This window comes from Bos indicus x Bos taurus, chromosome 9, assembly GCF_003369695.1.
Source record: "Bos indicus x Bos taurus breed Angus x Brahman F1 hybrid chromosome 9, Bos_hybrid_MaternalHap_v2.0, whole genome shotgun sequence".
NCBI classification, from domain to species: domain Eukaryota; kingdom Metazoa; phylum Chordata; class Mammalia; order Artiodactyla; family Bovidae; genus Bos; species Bos indicus x Bos taurus.
Window position 1 is genome coordinate 96,717,572 of NC_040084.1, and position 14,129 is coordinate 96,731,700.

At 45.7% G+C, this 14,129-nt stretch overlaps 1 protein-coding gene across 2 annotated transcripts in view; it reads right to left on the reverse strand.

The window, feature by feature from the left end:
- SLC22A2 (solute carrier family 22 member 2) overlaps positions 1-13,519 on the reverse strand; it is a 32,790-nt gene extending 19,271 nt beyond the window's left edge. Inside the window, exons 1-5 of one of the 2 annotated variants that reach the window (XM_027551983.1) lie at positions 12,457-13,518; positions 10,309-10,412; positions 5,027-5,181; positions 2,593-2,761; positions 298-412 (exon numbers count right to left, since the gene is read on the reverse strand). In XM_027551983.1, the coding sequence (XP_027407784.1) occupies positions 298-412; positions 2,593-2,761; positions 5,027-5,181; positions 10,309-10,412; positions 12,457-12,852 (939 nt within the window). In that variant the 5' untranslated portion in view covers positions 12,853-13,518. Of the gene's footprint in view, positions 1-297; positions 413-2,592; positions 2,762-5,026; positions 5,182-10,308; positions 10,413-12,456 lie in introns of both variants that reach the window. The other variant, XM_027551984.1, reaches the window with a different exon arrangement.
- Between the last annotated feature and the right edge of the window lie 610 nt (positions 13,520-14,129).

Below are 14,129 nucleotides of genomic sequence, written 5' to 3' on the forward strand. Positions count from 1 at the left end.
ATTCTAAGGAATTATTTGTGTTTGAAGATTCTTCCCTCTGTACTGGGGCTGAGGGCCAACACAGTCAAGAGATGAACAAGACAGAAGCTCCTCGTTTGACTTTCAAATGACTTTTGGTTTCCTTTGATGTTTTCCATCTGTGTAAAATATTCTGCTGGGAACCACAAATCTTAGTACAACAGAAGTACCCTGCTGTGCCTGGGAGGTGGGCCGCTTCTGCGGCTCCCCACGGAGACAGTGTGTGCTTTTTCCTCCTTTTCGCAGTTCCCTGCTTTGCCACTTCAGCCACTGGCTTACCTGGAGAGATCCAGGCAAGGGTTTTCCGTTTTTTTTTGCAATATGCTTAATGATCTTCATGGCTTTAGCATTTTTGTTCTGGGAGATCAGCCATCGAGGAGACTCAGGCACACACCTGGGGCACAGAAACTGTCATCAGTGCTGTTAAGTAGAGGGAATCCTACTTGGCCCTCCACCTGCTCAGTGGCCACAAGCCAATTTCTGGGAGGGGCCTTACATAGACAGGTTTGGTTGTATCTACAGAGGAAGTAAAACTGTGTGGAGACTGCGCAGTAAAGGAAACCATCAACAAAATACACAGCCTACTGAACGGGAGAGAATACTTGCTAGCTGTATATCGAATAAGGGGTTGATATCCAAAATATATAAAGAGCTCATTCGACCTGATAGCAAAAATCCAAACAATTTGATTTAAAAATGAGCAGAGTGGGACTTCCCTGATGGCCCCAGTGGTTAAGAATCCTCCTGCCAATGCAGGGGACAAGGGTTCGATCCCTGGTCTGGGAAGATTCCACATGCCTTGGAGCAACTAAGCCCGTGTACCACAACGACTGAGGCCGCACGCTAGAGCCCGTGCTCTATAACAAGAGAAGCCACCACTGCCATGAGAAGCCCGAGTACGACCGCCAGAGAGTAGGTGCCACTCATTCCAACTAGAGAAAGCCCACTCCTGGCCTCAAAGATGCAGCACAGCCAAATCTTTTTTTAGTTTTAAAAATAAACAAAAATGAACGGAGCATTGGAATGGACATTTTTCCAAAGAAGATATACAGATGGCCACTAAGGACATGCAAAGATGCTCAACATCGCTAATCACCAGGGAAAAGCAAATCAAAACCACAGTTGAGATGTCACCTCAACCTGTCAGAGTGGCCGTTATCAAAAAGACAAGAAATAGCAAGTACTGGTGAGGATATGGAGAAAAGGGAATCCTGGTGAACTATTGGTGGGGATATACTTTGTGCAGCCACCATGGAGAACGGTATAGAGATTCCTTAAAAAAATATTAGAAATAGAACTACTGTATTATCCAGAAATCCCACTTCTGAATATTTATCTGAAGAAAACAAAACAGCCCAAACACCTGTTTTCTACTCTTCATCTTGAGTGATCTTTTGAAAAAGCAGTTCTATTGTGGGGCTTGTGGAATTGTAAGAAAACTAAATGGGACTCAATTGAGTAAAAGTGGCAAGAAGTGCTTCAGAGATGGTCAGAACTTGGATGACAGCTGGCCCTTTCCTGTCATGCTAAAGCATTAGGTCTTTATTCTGAAGAGAATAAGACTGTTGAAAAATATTTAAGCTGAAGAGGAATGAGCTAGATCTGGATTTTTTCAATGCAATGTGAAGCATGGACTAGAGGATGGGGAAGCTGATGCCAAAGAGACCAGTTATGAATCTGTCCAGAAAGCCAGGCAATAAATCATGAGTTCCTAATGAGAAAAAATGAGTTTTTTTTAATGAGTTCCTAACAGGAAAAAAAAAAGGGGGTGGATTCAGAGATAGAAAGGGGGTAGAAAGGATAGAGGGAAGGAGCTAAGAATCACCCTCAGAATGTTACTGGCTTTTGGAGGAGAAACAGGCTTCCTAGAAAGGGTTTAGATGTTCAATCCTTGGACAAGGCACCTTTGGGAAGAACAGGTAGCTATGTCCAGGAACTAAATAAGTGGGTTTTTGCAAAGGAGATTTGATTGATAATCCAGCACCCTTCTTACTTTATCTCAGGTAACCTCACATTAGGAGTTTTTGAGAGCTTCTGCTATTTGCATGTTTCCCTTGGGCAGGAACGACTGACATTTCACTTGCTCTGGTAACTCTGATTGATTGGTATGGTCTGACTGGGGTGCCACATTGGCCTAATCTGGGATAAAAACTGCTATGATTGACTGGGGATGTCTGCTCCGGACCCGGCAGGCCAAGTGGTGACAACAGCGTCACCCTTCACCTTCTCCATCTTGAAGTCTCTTCTGAGGAGAGGCGGAGTAAGAACAGTAATATTGTCAGTCTCTTCCAAGGGTGTTACGGCCACTAGAAGCTAATTTTAAAAACCACATAAATACTGTGAAAATGTGAGATCCAAGTCATAAAGCTCTTTGTTCAAAGTGAAAGGACATTTGAATTCCAGAGGGCGAGACAGGTGGGAACTTGTCATTTTCAGCCCTGAAGCTGGGTTTCCCGTGAAACAGAAGAGTGACGGACATCTTAGGCTGGATGGATGGTGTGCACTGGGGCAGACAGCCTTTTTAGCTAAAGGTAGTATTTCAGTTTCTTTCCTTTTTGTTCCACGTGGACTCACCAGTAATACAGCAAGAAGCAGAAGTTGGGCAGAGTCACGGTGAACTGAAGCCATCTCCAGTGCGGAAGCACATAGGCCACCCCAGCAAGCACGAGTAGTCCAATCGTGAAGGCCACTTGGTAGAAAATCCCCACTGTCCTCCGGTATCTCAGCCCGACAAATTCTGTAACTGTGGAGAAAACCCAAAGGGTCAGCACCGGTCAGTACGACAGTAAGCTGGCGATCCAACGATAGGACAACTAGAACGCCAACCTCGAAAACGTGGTCCAAGCTCCAGAATTTTCTATACAGCTCTTAGGAAACATTTAAATGTCCTTTGGGACCTATTCTGTTATGATTATTGCTATTGTGTTAATATAAAATCTCATAATCCCACATTACATGGAGTAAGCATTGAATTTAGAGCATAGATGATTTTCATGTAAATGAATAGCTCAGTATAATAGCTCATGTCCTCTTACATGAGTTAAACATTTTCTTGGCCATCGTGTTAATGTGTGCAAATGGCTTGAAAACCTAGGGGGTGGGTTTCCAAGTTGACCGAAGTCAGCTAGTACTGACTGGCAAGACCTAATTTTTAAATTTTTAGGAATTTTGCAAGCTGATTTTTAACCCATTGGTATCTTAAAATCAGTCATGGTGTGAGTATTCACAACTTAGAAATTGGAAAACCCTATGAATCAGGTTTTTTATTCTCTAAGAGCTGGTTTAAAGGCATAACACTGCACGTGGTATAATTATTGCCTTATCCTACGCCATATACCATGACAGATGTATGAAGTCTATGGTACATGGATTTAGGAAATAGTCATTTTTATATCACAGATATTCTAAAATTGACATGCCAGATATTCCATGAACCACAGAGTTTTGCTTAAATGTTTGGTTATCATGTTAAAGATTTCAGCTATTTATAAACCAAATAGAAATGTTCTCTGAAATTATTTCTATGAAGTACTGTGAACTATCCAAAAGTACTTACAAAGAGAGATGAAATTGTGTACATAATAAATGGAAACATCTGTCCTTCAAAGTGGTTGGGGTCATGGATGAGGTCTTGGGGTAGCAAGTAGAAAAGAAAAGTAGAAAAAGGGCACATGGCAAGAGCACCATAAGAACACTGGAGGGACTGGAGGAGAAATTACTGAGAAGAGGCCAAAATCTACATTCAAATGCTACGTATTTCGATGTCATGTCTTCAGAAACCAAGTTTCTCATCAAATAACCGCATGCATTCATCTCTTTATTGTCCTCACATAGATCAGGGGACTACCGTGACAGGGACATAAAAGTATTAAAGGCGCCATTTCCTCCTCATCTCATAGAATCCCCCAGATTTATTGGCCCCTCTCCTGGGCCAATTTTTAAGCACAGATATTCTAGTTTTCTTGTGTGAAATGAGAGATTTATTATTATTATTTAAATTTCAGAGTCTGTTTCCCTTTGTGTGGATGCTACTTGAATGTGCCCAAAAGAAAAGCAATGATGAAGTGAATTCCCAAGATCTAAGTGTGGTGGTAAGTCTTCTTAATATCACTTTAAAGATGCCCTGCTGTTATAATGCAAATATTCTCCTATAATCCATGGAGCTTAAGCATAGCTCTGGCTCCTAATGGGTAGGATGTAAATGATATTCCTGGTCCCACAAGTGGCTTGCTGAGGGCCCAAGATTGACCACAGTACTTGCATCCTCAGTTTCCTTGCATATAATTTGAGGATAACTGTGGTTTGCTAGAGTGGATGTACTCAAACTAATAAAGTCTCTTATAAATCTAGCATGTTTCCCATTGAATATTCTCTCTGTAGAGCCTGGTACTAAAGTTCATGGGGTTCACACCAGTCAATCCTAAAGGAAATCAACTCTGAATATCCATCAGAAGGACCAAAGCAGAAGCTCTACTTCTTTGGCCACCTGATTTGAAGAGCCAACTTGATGGAAAAGACCCTGATGCTGGGGAAGATTGAGGACAAGAGGAGAAGGGGACGATGGAGGATGAGATGGTTGGATGGCATCACCAACTCAATGGACATGAGTTTGAGCAAGCTCTGGGAGATAGTGAAGGACAGGGAAGCCTGGTGTACTGGAACCCATGGGGTCGCAAAGAGTCAGACGTGACTTAGTGACAGAACAACAATCAGAAGAGCCTGGTAGGCTCGATTTTCTCTCTATGGAACACCCTAGGGTACAGAAAACAAAAATTCCTAAAGCATTATACAAGAATTTGGATGGCATTCCTGTTGCATTGTTTTCTTTCTAGGAGGAATGTAGAATGAGTCTAGTGAAAAGATTTTAGAAATTCTTTTGATACAGAAAGAAAAATCTTTCAACGTTGTCTGGAAGCTGAGTCCAGTTTTCTGTGTAGCTTCCCCCACCAGACTGACTATTTTGCCAGCCAACCTTTGTTCCCACAGCTAAAATCACAAGTGTTCTTACTCAGGATGTAGCCTATTAACCAGCATGCTTTGCTGACCAGTCCTTGGATCAAGCGAAAAATTAGCATCCATGTGTAGTTTGGGGAGATGGCCATGAGCACTCCAGATGAAGCGTTTATGAGGATTGTAATCAAGAGGCAGAGCTTACGGCCAAACCTGTGAAGAGAAAACAAAGAGAAGGAATGGCATCAGATTAGATTCACGAAGGTTGTAGAAAATTCACACAAGCTATGGAACTCTAACTAAAGTGGGGGTCAACTCTGAAGGATGGAAATTCAAGAGGTACAGACTGACTCCCTCCAAGAGAATCCCTGACTTCGGGTCTGTTCTGTTGGCATGATACGTAAACAGCGAGACCCTTTCTGGGCTGCAGAAACTCTCAGCCCCACACTGCGGAGGGTACTCAGGGAGGGGAGATTCTTCGAGCCCCCCGGTCCTGAATGCCCCAAGGGCCTATCTAAGCCTTCCATCATCACATGAGCTGGGCCTCTCCATGAACAGACTCAACTGCCCACCCAGGAGCTTTTGCTTTAGAAAAAACAAAACTCAGTGTTCGGTGAATTTCCGTATCCATTTTCAACACTGCCTTTGGACTTCGTGGTATTTGTGTGTCTCCATGGAAACGGTTGTTTATGCCCTCACCTCATGTGTTCCCGTCCCTTAGGCCTTTGTCGTGGAGTCCCCTAGCCGGAGAGCTCCTGTACATTTTATTATGGGGACTTGGGTTTCATTGCTTTAAGGACCTGGGAGTGTCTCAGTACAGAGTAGAGGAAAACGTGGAACCCGGGCTTAACCTTGTCTTTTACGGAAACAGAACAAGACCGTATGCTTCCTGCCCCCACCCCACACCACCATGCCCTCTGCCTGCATCCTGTCTGCAGAAAACTTTAGTCAAAGAATGAGTTAAATCAGAGAAGTGAGAAATGCAGAAACAAAGGACAGCAGCCAAAGGAGACTAAATAATAATGTCATCATTAAGCACAGTCAAGACCTTTAGCTCTTTCTCAAGGGCTATAGATAATATTCTGAGCCTTATCCCGTGAGCTGTCTTATGGGTATTATTAATGCTTTAAATCTGAAACTTAAAGATCAAGCAGTCCCATTGGGAATTGATGTAAATTGCCAAACTTCTTAAAATTCTGTGTTGACTACATCATTTTTGAATTCTCAGTCAACTGTTCCCCACTGTAAACGTATACCCTCTTAGCCTTTTATCCACAGCCTTCCAAAGTCACAACTCAACACAACGTTTTAGCCTTTCTTTCCACGTTCTCCTACCCAACCCCCTTCACTTATCCTCAAAGAATTTATAAGCACGTGTTCAAAGGAGATTTCTTCAACTTCCAAAGTTGACTCGGGTGACCACAAAGCACCCCAGTCGTGCTCCCCTAGGTGACAAAATCCCATGGCTGATGAGAGGGGGCATTCACCATTTGACACTCAGAGCGTGGGAACCTTCAGAAACTCGAATCTACTAATGCAGTTCACTAGGGGACAATTTCACAGACAGACACAAGGCGATTAAAACAGTAAGGCAGGGCTGGAAGAAATTCTGGAGGTTCGGGAGACTGGTTTGAGACATCCCCACCTTCCTGCCCTCCTACAACAGAACCACTTAAGTGGTTAAATGAAAGAAAGAGAGAAAATCAAAGGGAGTGGGTGGACTCCTGTACCGCTGGCTTCATAAATCCTTTAGCTACTTGCCACTCCGACTGTGGCCTGGGGATATGAGTATCGCCAGCGGGTGGTTTGAAAGGCAGATCCTCAGGCCCACTCCAGACCCACTGGATCAGAATCGTAATTCTAACAAACCCTCCAGGTGGTTGACATGCACGTTAGCATTTGGGAAGCGTGCTTTCATTTCACTGAGCCTCAGTCTCCTCCTGTGCGAACTGTGGACAATAACTCCCCTCTTCAAGGCTGTTAGGATCCTAGTGAGATATAGCACACCATGACGTACAATGACTGGCACATAGGAGGTAGGGGCAGCTTGGTTTGGAAGATTCTGCAGAGCTGGGTGAGCTTGACTGCAACCCACTGGGACTCTGATTCTGTTTGGATCTGGTTCCATTTTGAAATTTGAACGGCGTAGTGGTGACTCTCGAGAACTGACTGATAGACTTTCAGAAAATTTGTGAGCTGAGTGTTAAATGCACCATTATGAAAAATGAAAGTATACACTTACTCTAAAGTAAATTGCGTTAAAAGCTAGTGTAGTAAATATGCAAACCACCTCTTTCTAATTATTTTACTATGTTTGAGTATTTATCTATGCTCATGAGGTCTTTTACATCTTGTTGTTATATTTGTATGGTGGAAATGCCATAGGATGGTGCATATTTCTCCAACTCTGTGTTCCATGACCTCACTTTGGTAGCTTGAAATGGACCACAATGGGAGCATGGATAGCATGGAGATCGGCAAACTCTACAGGTCAGGCCTTTCTCCTTTAGAGAGTCAGTTGTTAAACATTCATAAGCCTGATGGGACTTCTCTGATAATCTAGTGGTTAAGACTCTGCCTTCCATCCAAAGCAAGAGGCATGGGTTTGATCCCTGGTCAGGGGACTAAGATCCCATGGTCAAAAATAAAAAAATAAAATAAAACATTTACAAGCCTGACATTAAATGACTGATCACTGGAGTAAAAACCCTGGAGTCACTGATCGATTACTTTTTTACGTCAGGTGATTCTCACATCGTTCTTTAGGCGGTTTGGATGATGAAACAAATGGGACACGTTACGAAAGACTCATTTCCAAAGTCTCTAGCATATTTCCTCCCTCCCTCCCACCGGAGGGTTGCAAAGCTGACCCTCAGAAGTCTGGCTTTGTGTTCCTGGCTTTCTTCTAAAAGACACTGTAGCTCTTAAAAGACTCCTCACCCCTTCAGCTGTCAGGTCATATTTTTAAAATTCCTTATCGCAATCTATTTTGTTTAATCTGTAGCATCAAATGGGTTCCCATGAGATTCTTGTCCCATTGTATAAAACCTGAGAGTTGTGCAGAAACAGGTGTTGGGTGTGCAAAAATAGAGCGTCCTCATTGGACCCCTCTGGCGGTCACTTCATTCCATACCCTTATCTGCACACAGCAGAGGAGAAAGGGGTAATAACCAACCAGACTTCAGACAGTTTAAGAAAAAGAAATAAAGGGATGTGCACAGCTTGCGGGGGGAAGAATGATGACTCATTAGCTTTACACAGGAGATTTCAACAAAAGGAACAAAATGATGAGGTCATTTGAGAAGGTGGATAATCACCCAGGGATTGTAAATCAGGAATGCACCGTCAGGAGAGAATTATAACCCGGTTCCTACTCTCTGAGTGGGACGGGAATAATTAACTCATTTATTTAACCAACTGTGAAGCTCAGTCACCTGTTTGTTCACTTCTGTGCTGGCGAGTTGAGTGTTAGAGTCTGCTCTCTCCAGTGCAGGCGGGAGTGGAGAGGGAGCCAGGGGCCAGGGACCCGAAGAGCCACACGCTGGAGCAGGGTGGACTCTGGACCGCCCTCGTTAGGGTGCTTCTTCCTTCTTAAAGGGTCATCTCCAAACCACCGCTCTCAGTTCAGTGGCAATACTAGTGAAAGCAAATGTCCCCTGCACCTCACCAGCCTCTTCGCCACACAGAGTCCCAAGAAGAGCCTCTGGAAGAAGGTGCACAGGCAGTTCCAGAAGAGGCACGAGGCCCGGGGCTGCCTCAGACCTAGTGCCCTCTCTGTCACTCCCCTCCTGCCTGTGGCCACAGGGAGTCCTGGCCGTGAACATTCAGATGCTCCTGAGGTGTGACTGACTCAGCCAGCCTGATTCATCTTTAACACATTTGCTGGTTTTAATCCAGACAGACAACGCAGTATCATCAGACAAAATGTCCCACCTACGTTTCATATTAAACTGACAGGTGTGGGTTTATCTGTACCAAAGATAGAGTTGGAGAAGGCAGCAGCCATATTTACCATTTATTTCAGAATTAAACGTGTAGTTTATAATAAGTTATGAGACTATATAGGCATTGCTCAGTTATGCAGTGTTATCTCACTAGCGGACTAACAATTTAAGAGGATGATACTGTTTAAAATGTTGCGCACACTGCCTGGCGTACAAAACACACCCAGACATTATAGCTCTGATGGCCAAATTAGCTAAGGTGCTCACCAAGTATAGAGCCGATTTTTTGTTCCTTTCCCTTTGTTAGTCACTCAGTAATGTCCAACTCTTTGTGACCCCATAGGCTGTAGCCCACCAGGCTCCTCTGTCCATGGGATTCTCCAGGCAAGAATACTGGAGTGGGTTGGCATGCCCTTCTCCAGGGGCTCTTCCTGACCCAGGGATAGAACCTTGGTCTCCTACATTGCAGGTAGATTCTCTACTGCCTGAGCCACCAGGGAAGCCCTCCTTTTCCTTTCTCTTTAGGGGACTCCTAACAATGTCTAATTGATCATTGATCAATTAGATCAATGAGTAAAGATGCACATTATGAGCAACTTTCAGCACAGTGAATGTGGGATTACAAAACGATGGATAAATAAGAGACCCAGGAAGAGCTGGATTGGTACAAGCCACTGAAACCAAGCTCCTGAAGATTCAGACCCAAGTGAGAGGACCACCGGCCATGCGCCCCACCTGGAGAAGTCTCCCTTCATTTATCTCTTGGGATGTGACATCATGGAATCGAATATTTACCTCTGTCAGTGTGGAGACCCTGCTTCCCTTTCAGTGTTATATTGTACTTCCACACATATATTGGGTTAACCAAAAGGTTCATTCAAAGTTTTCTGTAAGATCAGAAGGGAAAACACAAAGGAAGTTTCTGGCCAACTCAACAATTACATCTGGCTCTGGGGCCCCGATTCAGGAATCCTGCACCCCCTTGGGCTCAGGTGAGAACAATAGTGAGATTCTACCTGGCTCTGGGACTTGAGAGGGAAGAGGGAAGAAGCCCCGAAGGTGCATGACCAGGGGGATGGCAGGAAGCCAAAGGAAGAGTCGGGATTACGAAAGGGGTCCAGTCATCTTTCATCTGTCATCTCTCCCATCTCACCCTCAGCTTCTGGACAGCCCACAAGGAAACACTGCTACCCGATGATGAAACATCCTTCAATGAGCCCCCAGAATGAGAAAATACAGACAGTGGTCATGCTATCGGAGTGGCAGGAGAACTCTAAGACTGTCGTGACCATCCAGGGAAGCGTGGCCGGTGTGCTGTGGGGCAGGAGGGCATTCAAGCGGGGGCGGGTGCTCTCCTCTGAGGGTTTCAATTCCGCCACTTCTGTGGCACACCTACCTGTCTGCTATGTAGCCGATACTCATAGAACCGATAAAAAATCCTACGTTCACCGCCGACTGAAACAGGTCCAGCATCCAGGAGTCGGCACACACTAGGTTAAACTGCGAGGGGCCGCAGGGGTCCCGAGTTGGGAGAGAAAGAAAACAAGTCCTGTTAGATGCGACTCAGCCCAGGGGACACGGGAGGCACTCGTTGTATTGCACTGAGTATCTGGATGACAATAACCCAACTCTTTCCTTGCTTGCGTTAATTTTCTTTACACAACCTGAAGATTTGACCAGCAGCCTGTTTAGCTTTCTATCTGGTGGTATGTCATCAGGCTAAACTTGATTTTGGCTAAATCAGCTGAAATTAGGTAATTACTTGTGCACGAACCATTCCTCTTTCTAATTTTAATGCACAGAGGCAATAGGTGTGTGGACACATTACAAGTGCTGCCTCAAGGAAGTTGGGCAGTTTGGTGTCTCTTTAAAGTAGGGGAATTAGCATCTTGCTCAGGGCTGTGGCCCTTGCTCTCATTTGGAACAAGAGGCAGTGTTGTAGGAGTCACCAGTGCCGGCCTGGAGTTTGGGAGATGCGGTTTCTAGGGCTTAAAACTAACTTTCTCTCTCTGTGTGTGCGTTGCGTGCTCAGTGGCTCAGTCATGTCCAGCTCTTTGCAATCTTGTGGACTGTAGCCCGCCAGGCTCTTCTGTCCGTGGGATTTCCCAGGCAAGAATACTGGAGTGGGTTGCCATTCTCTCCTCCGAGGGATCTTCCTTACCTAGGGATTGAACCCATATCCCCTGTGTCTCCTTCATTGGGAGGCAGAGTCTTTACCCCTGAGCCACCTGGGAAGGCCTTCTCACTGTCTGGGGTAAAATTTTTCTCTGCCCTGGATCTCAGTTTCCTCATCTCTGTATGAATGAGTGAGATGAGCCAAGTTGTAAGGCCTCTTAAAAATTGTACGGTGTTAAATCTTCAATCCTTCACGTTTCATGTAACTGTCAGACCACTTTAGATCCTTAGAAAAGGCTCTTCTACCTAAATGTCTGTTCACACAGAGTATCTTCATATAGTCCAAGTGGTCCTTTTAAGTTAAGCCAAGCACCTGGCTTTCTTTGTAGAATAATCTTGTCCCCTTATTTTCCTTTGCCTCCAATAAAATCATGTCTCATTATTGTATATAAAATAGACAACTAACAGGAACCTACTACAGAGCACAGGGATCTCTACTCAATATTATGCAATAGTCTATGTGGGAAAAAAATCTAAAGAGTGAATGTATATATATGTATAAGTGATTTACTTTGCTGCACACTTGAAACTAACACAATATTGTAAATTGGCTCTACTCCAATAATTTTTTTTTAAACATCAAGCCTCCATTTTTTTCCTTTTTATGGAAAAGAGGCCTCACAATCAGATGTATGTCAACTGTGTGTGTGTGTTAGTGCTCAGTTGTGTCCGACTTTTTGCGACTCCATGGACTGTAGCCTGCCAGTCTCCTCTGTCCATGGAATTCTCTAAGTGAGAATACTGGACTGGGTTGCCATTTCCTTCTCCAGGGGATCTTCCCAACCCAGGGCTCAAACCCAGGTCTCCTGCACTGCAGGCAGATTCTTTACCCTCTGAGCCACCAGGGAAGGGCAAGTGTAGGAATGTCAAGTGTGGTTTTTAATAAACTATAGTACCATAGCAAAAGCTCCAACCCCAAATGGTTTGACATGCATACTTTGAGCAAACTAAAGAGAAGAAAGTTAACCATTGAGAGAAAAGTACATTGTATCACAGTAAGGCCCCAATCAGGTGAGTTCTACGAGCTGTTGCGTGTCTGTCCATTCATATGAGGGCAGATGGAGGGTACAGCTTCCAGAAATTCAGCCTGAGGCTTTGAAATTTCCCCTTTCCTGGCATTATTTCCAGGAATTCTGATATGTTTTTGTTTATTTCTTATACTGATACTTGCATACACTAGAATAATTATGGCCATAATTTGAAGTTTCAACTAACTCACGCTCTAGACAAGTAAGAGGCGGCATGTTTCGGTTGGAAACAAGAATTTTATGAGATTCTTTGACTCCACGTCTGGGCTTCCCCGGGTTCTTCCTTAAGGAAAGCTGCGCTGTTTGTTTTCTCCATCTCTTTAAGTCCCACGGTCACCTACCTCGGTCACGATGGAGGAGCCGGGCGTGTCGTACACCCAGCCCTGCTCGCAGGGGCCCAGGGGCAGGGGGCTGCCATTGGTAGCCAGGCTGGCCAGCGGGTCCAGGCAGCCAAGGGTGCTCTGGTTCCAGTCCACCTCGTAGCGGAGGCACTGGCCCTCGGGTCCCGGGCCCGGCACCGTGTAGTTGAGCTCCTCTGCCAGGCTCCAGCCGCATCGCCGGCTCAGCTCCGCCACCCCCGGGCTCCGGCAGCGGTGGTCCGGGGTGAAGCCCAGGAAGACGATGCCCACGTAGATGGGGGTGAAGGCGGCCGAGATCAGGCAGAGGAGGAAGAACGTTTGTTTCTGGAAAAAGTTGAATTCCCCGATGTGCTCTAGGATGTCGTCCACCGTCGGCATGATTCCGAGCAGAGAGATCCCGAGGTTCTTTCCTGCGCTGCTCGGTCGTCGCTGAGCGAGGCTGCAGCCAGCTCAGCAAAACCCCGACCAAAAGTCAAAGGGTGAGTGTACTTTAGAAAGGGGACCAGCCTCTGGTCCAGACCTCTGCTGGTGGGACCAGCTCCCAGCCAGGCGCTTCCCCGGCCCCTGAACCCTGCTGCTCCCCGGAAGAATCCCCGGGTGAGTCGCTGTATTTACTGTCGCATCCCCCCGTGTGTGCGGGTAGCTCCCTCACCCGGCCCCACAATCGATCCTTCCTATGTCCCCCACGGGGAGAAATCCGAGAGCTTTCACGTATCACAGCCCTGTTAATCTTTCTCTTAGTAAACTGAGCGTCCAGGAAATTAATAGATTCATATCTCACCCACACAGCCGACCTTTTCGCTAAGGTGTTGTAGGGAAACGAACTGGATTTTGGCCGTGCTCCCCGGGTGTGGCGTGAGTCACAGTCTCCGGCCAGAGTTCTTGTCTGGATCTGGGGGGTTCGCGAACTTGATCGCTGGACTCCGCTACCACCCGCAGCCCGTGACTCGGCACCTGCTGGGGCTGCCTTGTGCTGATTTTCCCGGATTTCCCCATCCTGCTCTTTCAAGAAGGACAATTTGACATTCCTGCCTTTGAACCCTGCAACTGCCTGACCCGGTTGTGAGGAAAGAATAACATGTCCTCTCCACACGTAGGTCAAGTGGAGACGCAGGCAGGTGTGGTCTTGTTCTGCTGCCTTTTTGTCTTATTTGTTATTTCTGCCTGTGATTGGTGTGGAGGGTACTCTTTAGGATGGCGCTGGCTGCATCCAAGTGCAAGGGAAGCAGGCAGACATCTTTCCCAGGTGAGGATGGAAGGATCCTCACTGCGGTGGGCGGCTGCCACTTTAGGAAGGTGGCTTCTTGATATATCTGCCTATTAGAACACCAGAAATCTAATCTTGTTTACTTTCTTCTTTTTCTGTTAGGGTCTGTTTTCCTGTGGCTAGAACAGCATGGGTCTAAAAGTAGTGACTCATAGAAGTCCTTCTCCCCAAGGCAGCTGCAAACATCTTATTTTTTTTTAACAAAGCCAGAACGTGGGTGCCTGGGGGGTCCCTGTCTACCTCCTCTGGGTCCTGTTAGGCTCCTGGTGACGTGCTGGGGGTGGGGCTCCTGCCATCACTGACTCCCGTTTGAGTGAGTGGATTCAGACTCTAGAACCAAGAACTGGTGCAGTATTTCTGGCACAAAGTTGTAGCACAAAGCTCATCA